The sequence below is a fragment of the Trichomycterus rosablanca genome, chromosome 3 (assembly GCF_030014385.1).
Source record: "Trichomycterus rosablanca isolate fTriRos1 chromosome 3, fTriRos1.hap1, whole genome shotgun sequence".
NCBI lineage: Eukaryota > Metazoa > Chordata > Actinopteri > Siluriformes > Trichomycteridae > Trichomycterus > Trichomycterus rosablanca.
In genome coordinates this window covers 5,468,827-5,478,931 of record NC_085990.1, presented here as the reverse complement: position 1 = coordinate 5,478,931, position 10,105 = coordinate 5,468,827, and the positions used below count along the sequence as shown (strand labels likewise).

At 39.0% G+C, this 10,105-nt stretch overlaps 1 protein-coding gene across 1 annotated transcript; it reads left to right on the top strand.

The window, feature by feature from the left end:
* The first annotated feature begins 1,799 nt into the window (after window positions 1-1,799).
* Window positions 1,800-9,879, top strand: fdps (farnesyl diphosphate synthase (farnesyl pyrophosphate synthetase, dimethylallyltranstransferase, geranyltranstransferase)). Its single transcript, XM_062992526.1, has 10 exons — window positions 1,800-1,889; window positions 2,351-2,491; window positions 3,693-3,833; window positions 4,200-4,280; window positions 5,558-5,680; window positions 5,867-5,955; window positions 6,326-6,398; window positions 7,219-7,296; window positions 7,424-7,558; window positions 8,147-9,879. The coding sequence occupies exons 1-10, from the start codon at window positions 1,887-1,889 to the stop codon at window positions 8,345-8,347; spliced, it is 1,065 nt and encodes a 354-aa protein (XP_062848596.1). The 5' UTR covers window positions 1,800-1,886; the 3' UTR covers window positions 8,348-9,879.
* The last annotated feature ends 226 nt before the right edge of the window (window positions 9,880-10,105 follow it).

Here is a 10,105-nt window from a genome sequence, read left to right as displayed (position 1 = left end):
AGCATGCTGTGCCACCCCATCCCATTGGTTTGAATGGCAAGATGCTAACTGTGTTAGCTTAGTAAGCGAAACCCGATGGAATCGCTGTCTAAGTAGCGCGTTCAAATAACCTGCCTTATAAGTCATTGAATCCTCTCTACTGAGGCAGCTGCCTATGCAGGGAGTAAGACAGCAAGGCAGCTCCCTAGGTTTTCGAACACACCCTTTGGCTTGCATTAGCATTACTATGTTACACTTCCTGTAACAAGTCTGTGATAGTAAAAATACTGTAATTGTTTGACCAGCACCAGGGTCCTTGGGGTTTGGGTTTAAACCTAGCCTAACTCACTGTCTGAGTAAAGGTTGATATGTTCTCCCTGTGATTTTTCTTCAGATAGATTAACATTACTTTAAATCATCACTAAGTGTAAGTAAGTCATTGAGTGTGTGATGTCCTGTAATGGATTGATTTCATGACCATGGTGTATTTCTGTCTTCAACAAACTTCAATAAATGGAACGTTTTAACATTTATGTCTAATACACGTTTATGTCTGTAAAACAGCAATTTGACACATTTTTAAACTTTTTAATTAGTTTAGTTTAAACTAATATGAAGTTTATATTTTAGATACTTTTATATTACTCACTCACTTTCTTAACCGCTTATCCAATTAGGGTCACAGGGGGTGCTGGAGCCTATCCCAGCTTTTCAATGGGTGCAAGGCACACGGTAACACCCTGGATGGGGCGCCAGTCCATCGCAGGGCAGACACACATACACACACACACCCATTCACCTTTAGGGCAATTCAGTGTCTCCAGTTAACCTGACTGCATGTTTTTGGACTGTGGGAGGAAACCGGATCTCCCGGAGGAAACCCACAGACACCGGGAGAACATGCAAACTCGGCACAGAAACGACCCGGACCGCCCCGCCTGGGGATCGAACCCAGGACCTTCTGTGAGGCGACAGTGCTACCCACCAGGCCACCGGGCCGCCCTATTTCAGATATACTTTCATTTAAAATGTAATTTCACATTTAGAAAACCAGTTGCACATACGCTCTCATTAGAATTGTGGAGAACAAAAAAGATGCTGTAACATAATAACACTAATGCTGGCCAAAATGTGGTAAAACTGTCAATGAATGAATGAATGAATGAATGAATGAATGACCCAGATCAGTTCTAGAGACCCACTGAGTTTTCCTGCTGCCAACACAGCTGATCCAGCTTCTCAAATTGAAGCTCTACAGTAGGGTGCTAGACAGGACTGAAACAGGGGAACACTTTTGAACAATGATTATGTTAAACTAGTGTTTAAGGCAGTGCAGACATTGTTTTAGGGCAGTGGTAGCTACACTTGCAATCAGAAGGTTGCTGGTTCAAGGCCCACTGGCATCAAAATTGCTAGTGTTCGGGTTCTGGGCAAGACCCTTAATACAAGATAACTCGAACTGTATTCAGTCTTAAAAGTCATTTAGGATAAATACGTCTAATAAATGCAGCAAATGTTAATGTTATACAGAACGGGTAACTATGATTAGCCGATCCGCGCCTCTAGCCTGATGGAACCACTGAGGTTAACCTCGCCCAGCTACGATTTTCATTGGCCGACCGGGCTAAAGCCCATCCTCGTCCGATTGGTCCAACCAATAAAACCCGTTGTCGTCATATGAGCCCTCTCCTCAGCAGAGCAGGCGCAAAGACTTTCGGGAATTGTAGTTTATTCAAACGTTTTGTTGCTTGTTTCTGTAGCATGTAAAACTACAACAGCCAGAGGACCTTGCGACACTGTTTCTGTTGGTTTAGGACTTCGCAGGTAAAATAAATCCGCGGTCAGTAGTAAAGGACGGTGATGTTTTGAGGCTGGTACCAACTTACCACAGGGACAACAAGTTTAACATGGTGAGATATAACGACTTATTAACTGTATAATAATGTGTGTTTTAGGTAACTGTTTGGTGTCGAGAATAAAGTTTAGCTTTGCAGTGAACGCATATCTGACAGTACAGCAGTTTCTCAGCATAGCAGCAATAGAGGAGCTTTAATGACTTGATATTTCCACATGGTTACATCATGACAGAAAAGGTAGTTAGTTATTCGTTACACAAGATTCATCAGTTCACAGGTTTAATGTCAAACACAGTCATGGACAATTTTGTATCTTCAATGCACCTCACTTGCACGTCTTTGGACTGGGAGGAAACCGGAGCACCCGGAGGAAACCCACACAGACACAGGGAGAACATGCAAACTCCATTCTTACTGCTGTTAGGCGACAGTGCTACCCATTGAGCCACCATGCCGCCTGAAATACTATATTAATTGTCTTATATTGTGACATGCTGTATACATTGTGTTTTCAGGGAGACGGTTGCTGCAGTAACGGTGTCCAGCTGTCGGACCCACAGCTTTTTGACAGATACTTTGAGAAACTGGTGCATGAGTTGGTGGAGCAGGACTTCACTGACCCGGTGCTCAGTGATGCTCTCAAAAGGCTCAGGGAGGTGAGTATGCTCTAAGACACAAATTTATTTTCAAAACTTTTTAAAGGGTAAGTGGTTGTTTAGCTGTTAAAGTACAGGACTAGTAATTGGAACGTCACTGGTTCAAGCCCCACATCTGCCAGGTTGCCACTGCTGGGCCCTTAAGCAAGACCCTTAACCCTAAATTGCTTGCCATGTATACAGTCTCAGTTGTAAATCGTTTTGGAAGGTGTCTGCTAAATGCCGAAAATGGAAATGGGCACTTAATGCAGTAAGTCCTTGTCATTTATCCTTGTTATTTGACCTACACTGGTTGCAAATCAGATATGACACCCTGAATAGTGTGTGCACATACATAAACACAAAATCAAACCTGCAGGACTCAGGAGCAATGTACAGCAACCAGTCAGACAGCTTTTTTAAGAAGTATGAGGGCATGAAATTAACCAAATGTGTGCATTCATTCATGTAAGTTAAGATGTGCCATGCTGATGGACTCTTCTTCGAAACGACTCCATGTAAAGTATGTCAGTTGATTTCAGTTTGTTTTTCAATTGAATTGTACAGATTTTAGGTCACATTAAATGTGCGTAAATTTCTGAAATGATTCATTTTGGTCTCATTTTTGACATCACAGAAGCCTCTCATTGTAACAGGGTTGTGTAGGCTTTTATATCCACTGTAACTATTTTGTCCTAAACATGCAATATAGTTGTAATGTCTTAATTACATGTGCTTCAATGACAAAAACAGTCTTAACCTACCTCGCAGCCATAAAACAAAGATAAAAATATAAAATGGACCAAAATATAAAGACAGATACATAATGCCTATTGTTGCCATGAAATGACTCAAATGTGTTAAACATGGCGTTAAAATAGAAAAAAAAGTGCTTTAATTAAGAGTGAATTTCTCTGAATTTTCATCTATGCATGCTGTTAATAAACTTGCTACAGTGGGTATAATTTTGAGGAAATTGCATCTGGACATTCTATGAATCTTTACTGAGTGCTTTATGGACATGAATGTAAATTCACATTTTGATTAAATTGCACAAGTTTATTTAAACTGGGCCCTAAGTGCATTTTAACTGTAAGGTAAATCTTTTATCTGATAGATCAGAAGTGAGGCGACAGTTCACAGTGAAACTGTTAATATTAAGCCCTATAATGCCAGTCGTTTAAATCCAGGAATGTTCTTTCTTGTCTGTCTTGTTCTTTAGGTCCTGTGTTACAATGCTGCAGGAGGCAAGAGAAACCGAGGCCTGTCTGTGATAGGGTCGCTGCGTGAGCTGGTCGCACCAGCCAAACTGTCAGCTGAAGAAGTGGAGCGTGCCCTACTGGTTGGATGGTGCATTGAACTGGTAACAACGATAGTTTACTTCCTTAAATTAAATTTTTTTTTAATTATTATTATTTCTTACTGAAATCATTTAGACAGCACTTTGTAGACTATAGTGCTAGTCTATAGTGAACAAGGAATATGACGAATGTTGATAAGCAGTACTGTATGTGTTAAAACTTACATTACTGTTGTATTTTCTGTAGGTCTTTGTATTTATTACACTGTTTAATTAGCACTGTGTATTGTGTAGTTTGTACTTGTGTTCTGTGTTGCAACCTGGGCCTGGTGGAATGTTGTTTATTTTCTATACTTGTATGTAGCTGAGATGGCAATAAAGCCTCTTGAAATTGAACGTTTCCTTTCTTTCTTTCCCTCCCCTCTTTAGCTTCAGGCTTTTTTCTTGGTAGCTGATGATATTATGGATGCATCCTTAACACGGAGAGGTCAGCCCTGCTGGTATAAGAAGGTCAGTCTAAAAGTAATAGTTAATGTGTAATAATTGTTTTTTAAAAGTGTGGGTTATTATTTGTGTGTGTGTGTGTGTGTGTGTGTGTGTGTGTGTGTGTGTGTGTCAGTTAGACAGATCATAGGTCAAATTAAATGGTTTAGCGATTAAGGTATTGGACTAGTAATCATAAGGTTGCTGGTTTAGGCCCCACCACTTCTCAGTTACCTTAACACTCAATTGCTCAGTTGTAATCAGTCATATTTTTGGATAAACAAGTCTATTAAAATGCCGCAGATGTAATGTAAAGGTGTTATGTGTAGATTACATTAGGTTTGGTTTCCTGTATTTAAAAAATTAAAGTATTTCTTTATTCTTTAAGTAAATTTGTAAGGTAGCTTTTACATTTGGATATAGTAATTACCATCTTGGGTTGCTTAATTACAGAGGGCATTTCTTTTGGCATAAAGTACATCATTATGTCAACCCTTACAGAAAAAATAAAACTAAATCAGTAAACTGGAATTCAGTGTAAAAATTCCTGTATATTAAAGACAAGTATTATGGTTATTACAATTGAAGAACTATATTAATATATTAGGGATGTAACAATACACTCTACTGCGATTAGATTTTTTCCTGATTATTTTAAACTAAATTAAACTGAAGACAAATTATGACAGTTTCCTTTTATTATTTCTCTTTAAGAAAAGTAAAATAAAACACTGTATTTGTGCTTATCTTTTATCTTATTTTTGAGGTAGGTACAAACTATGCAAAACGATGGTGCACATTTCCCTTTTTGTGTACAAATCCCACATTGAATAAATAAATGAATAATACAATAAAAGAAAGTATCCTCACATAAATAAATTTGGCTGGAAAATTCCGAACCTGGCAACCCTGTAGTGACGTCAACCAGGCGAGGTGAATTACACATGTGAATCGATTTTTAACTGTCTTGTGGTGCATCGTTACATCCCTATAATATATACAAGATACACACAAGCTCACTTGAAGCAAACTGTGGATCCTCTGTAGCATGGAGAGCATTCAATCATTCAATCTGTTTTCACTCAGACCCAAGAATACAAAACAAAAACATAAACACTACATAAAAGTGCCCCCTATACTAAGTGCACACCCTGTAGGCAGAAAAATGTATGTGTGTGGGGAATAGCTAAATGTGGAATGTTGGGAGATACCCAGATTGGAAGAACTGAGATTATGTTACAGAGTGCTCTTAGTGCAGAGTGCAGTATTTGGTTGCTGATTTGTGGCCTTATTCCAAATGGCAGGAAGGCATCGGCCTGGATGCTATTAATGATGCTTTTCTGCTGGAGGGATCCATCTACCGCCTGCTGCGCAGACATTGCAGAGGGCAGCCGTACTATGTCCATCTGCTGGAGCTATTTACTGAGGTGGAAATCCCTTCTAAATCACACACAGACCATTTGTACACATCCAATATAATACATGTCTTGCATATAGTCTTGTTTATGTTATGATATGCACATACAGTTAGCAAATTACACCCAAACTCTAGGCATATTTTAATGCTTTAATTATTTAATCGTGTTCTAACTGAAGGGTGTTATTTGCTGCAGACCTCGTTCCAGACTGAGCTGGGTCAAACCCTCGATCTGATGACCGCTCCTCCACACAAGGTTGACTTGGACCGTTTTACTATTGCTAGGTAAGTGTAAAATTGTAAAGAATTCACCTATGGACACAAAATCATTGGAATTTTTTATGGAGTTGCGTCACTGGAGCTGAGAGGGTTAAGGGCCCAACAGTGCCAGGATTGAAACCTACAACGTTTTGATTGGTAGCCCAAAACTCTACCCACTATGCTACCACTGTCCTGAAATTGCTAACTGAAAGTTAAGTGTTTTTATTTTATATATAATGTACATATAATACACCTAAACTTAATAATTATGAGGCAGTGTCCACGTACTTGGTCATATAGTGTTTCATTCATCGTTTTATTAAAAGAGAAATGCAATGTCACAGCTTGTGCTCTCGATTACTGCCGTACATAATGAGTTGTTTTCTTGTGCCAGGTATAAAGCCATCGTGAAATACAAGACTGCATTTTATTCATTTTACCTCCCGGTGGCTGCAGCCATGTACATGGTGAGTCTGAGGTTCTTTTAGTTGAGGTTAATTTGAACAGGTGAAAAACAGCATATACATCAGTGTAAGTCGTATAAAGCACACCATGTTTTCAGGAAGCAAACAAGTGCACATGAGAAATAGACATGCCAATAAGTACAAACTCTATTTCCAGAGACGCTTATACAAGCAAATTCAGTTAATTGTCGCACCACTCCTTGTCCTGCTACTCACCCTGATTAAGTCCCTAATTGTCAATATTTTTTATACTACAGTACTATGAAATTCCAGACTCTAATAAAGCATTGCAGAATTCAACATGGGCTGCACGGTGGCTCAGTGGGTAGCACAGTCGCCTCACAGCAAGAAGGTCCTGGGTTCGATCCCCAGATGGATCCTTTCTGTGCGGAGTTTGCATGTTCTCCCCGTGTCTGGGTGGGTTTCCTCCGGGAGCTCCGGGTTTCCTCCCACAGTCCAAAAACATGCAGTCAAGTTAATTGGAGACACTGAATTGCCCTATAAGTGAATAGGTGTGTGTATGTGTACGATGTGTCTGCCCTGCGATGGCGCCCCATCCAGGGTGTTACTGTGTGCCTTGCGCCCATTGAAAAGCTGGGATAGGCTCCAGCACCCCCCCGCGACCCTAATTGGATAAGCGGCTAAGACAGTGAGTGAGTGAGAGAGAGAGAATTGAACATCTGCACATAGATTCACTTTTTTAAATAAAACTGAGGTTGCTGAACTCCATTGTGATATATTAAAGGGCCAGAACCTGGTTATTTTGTGTTGTTATGTACAATGTATGGTCATTTCTCTGCTAAACTTTTGTCTTTTACCACAGGCAGGAATTGACAATGAAGTGGAACACACCAATGCCAAACACATCTTGCTCGAAATGGGAGAGTTCTTTCAAATACAGGTACAAATCTACATTTAGAGTTTGTTAGCCTCGTGTAAACATATTTAACTATATATATTAGAAATGTAACCTCTGATCTCCATACAAAAGCATGATGTAGATAATCTGCCTTGATTCTTTTTGCCAGGATGATTACCTGGATTGCTACGGTGACCCTGCCGTAACAGGCAAGATCGGCACTGACATTCAGGACAACAAATGCAGCTGGCTGGTGGTGACTGCACTGGGGGTCATGACCCCTGAGCAGAGGGCAGAGCTCCAGGTAAGCAAGGCACTTACACAGTGCTGTGGAAAAGTATTTGCCCCCATTCCCACTTCTTCTAAACATCACTTATATAGAACCTGTCTAGCGATGTGAAGCAGGCTAGAAGTTCTCAGAAAGCAGCACATGATACCACAATTCAAATACAGTTATAAAGCCATTGCTAAGACTCTTAGTTTAAAAATAGAAATTTTCCAGGGCACTCGGGTGGTGCTGGGGTCTAATGCTCTAGCTCATTACAGCTGAAATACCGCTTTAGCTGTGCTATAGACCGGCCGGGGTGTTTATGGCCCTCATAAAAGAGATGGTTAATGTCAGCTGCTTTCTTTTAAAGTATTTACATTTAAACAATGTTGCTTAGTAATAAAAGTTAATACTATTATTGCTACACTACTGTTACAGTTTTGATTTCTAGTCAATCATGTTCCATAACCTTCTGGTACAGCTGAAAATACTGCACTGCACCAGAGCGCTTCAGAGATAAACATTTGGAAATCTCTCCAAGGTTTCCTAGCACATTTCAGTGCAGACCATCAATCGGTCATCATTAAGAGTGCCTCACTGTCTGTCTCTCTCTGTCTCTTTCAGGTATGTTACGGCCAGAGTGATGCTGAGAGTGTTGAACGAGTGAAGGCTCTTTACGACACTTTGGAAATGCCCATCCGATACCACCAGTATGAGGAACAGAGCTATTTACGACTGCAAAATCTTATCCAGTGCCATGCTCAGAACCTTCCCCATGCTGTGTTCCTCAACTTCGCCAAGAAAATATATAAGAGAAACAAATGAGACGGGTTTATGGACAGTGTATGACTGCAGTTTTATGGTTTAAGCAGACAAGCTACACACTTAGTACATCAGAGCTATCAGAGCAGTTCATTTACCAGTAATGTAAATACAGTTTGTCATGAATGTAGATAAGTTTGTCATAAATATGGTAATATAATCATTTTCACAGTCATTTTACATGGTTGTATTTTGGGTGGAACTGGTGTACTGAGGGGAAAAAATGGATGGTATATTTAAATGATTAATTGTTAATAATTATGATTGATTGCTTGAATGTACACCCGGTCATACAGCTTTTACCCAGTGCACCTTGTGTACATTGCCTAAAATTTTGATTAAGTACAGTTTTCTAATAACATCTTTATGGTTCTGTCAGAAAGGGTATTAATATTCTTATACAGATATGTTTCAATAAGTATTGACATTATTTTATATGTTTCATCTGTCTGGAAAGTCTAACAGTGTTGGTTCATCAGTGTGGTTGGTACCAGTCTCATGAGTCATTGTGGTCTCATGGATCACGTGGTTCTTTTATAGCTTTGTGGATTGTTTATAGAGTAGATGACCAAATAGACTCAATTTCCTAAATCTCTTTATGCAAACCTCAAAATGGTTTACCAATCCAAATGCAGCTGCAAAATCTAGTAGAAATTAAACCCAGTTAGCACAGTGGTTAAAATGCAATTTAAAAGAAATAAATTGTTTAAAGTAAAAAGCAATGTTTTTAAAACTGTAAAATCTGTAACATTAATACTGTAAACCTGAATGACGCAAATATATATTTTAATAAAATACCGCAAAATGATCTTTATAATTAAAGAGAAACATTTTAAATTGTGGTGCAGAGATTACAAAGTTATAAACTATAAACATATAAAATTTTATTTTTGAAATTTTCCAGTTGAAGTACAGTATATACTACATGGCCAAACCTAGGTTTATGGGCATTAATTTTGAGTTAGATCCTCATATGCTGCTTATCTGTTTTTAGTCTTTTAGGTAAGCTTTGCAGCATAATTTTGAAGATGAATGTGAAGATTAGACTTCCTTAGAAGTCAGTTAAGTTTGAACACTGACGTTGAGTGATATGGGTGGCAATTAAATTAAAAACCACAACCACCGCAATGGGGCAAATGAAAATTATCCTGTTGTTGCAGTTGCTATTGTTTACATTCACCATTGCATATTTGCTCTCAGCGTCTCACTGAGAATGCCATTACAGCCTCACTTAACAGCAAACTCATCCTAATTCCAAAAGCCTTTACTCCGGGTGCTCCGGTTTCCTCCCACAGTCCAAAGACATGCAAGTGAGGTGAATTGGAGACTCTAAATGGTCCGAGACTGTGTTTGATATAACCTTGTGAACTGATGAATCTTGTGTAATGAGTAACTACCGTTTCTGTCATGAATGTAACCAAAAGTGTAAAACATGATGTTAAAATCCTAATTAACAGACAAAGGTAACTACATATATAACCAAGAGTAAGACATTTGTTAGTCAACTCAAATAAAAGGAGCCAGACAAACATAAATGGACATTTATGTTGTTGATTTTAAAGAAATGCTGTCTGAAATGCTGGGGGACATGGAGGGATTTTTGGACAGATATAATTAGTGCAATAAGTAAGTGTAAGTGTTTAATAACAACAACAGTGAATTTCTGCCTGGAAGTGTTCATGATGATGACAGCTCTACTACGGTTGAACAAAATCAGTGCATTTATAGTGTGCATATCAGAAAAAAGCACATGAGAAAGTT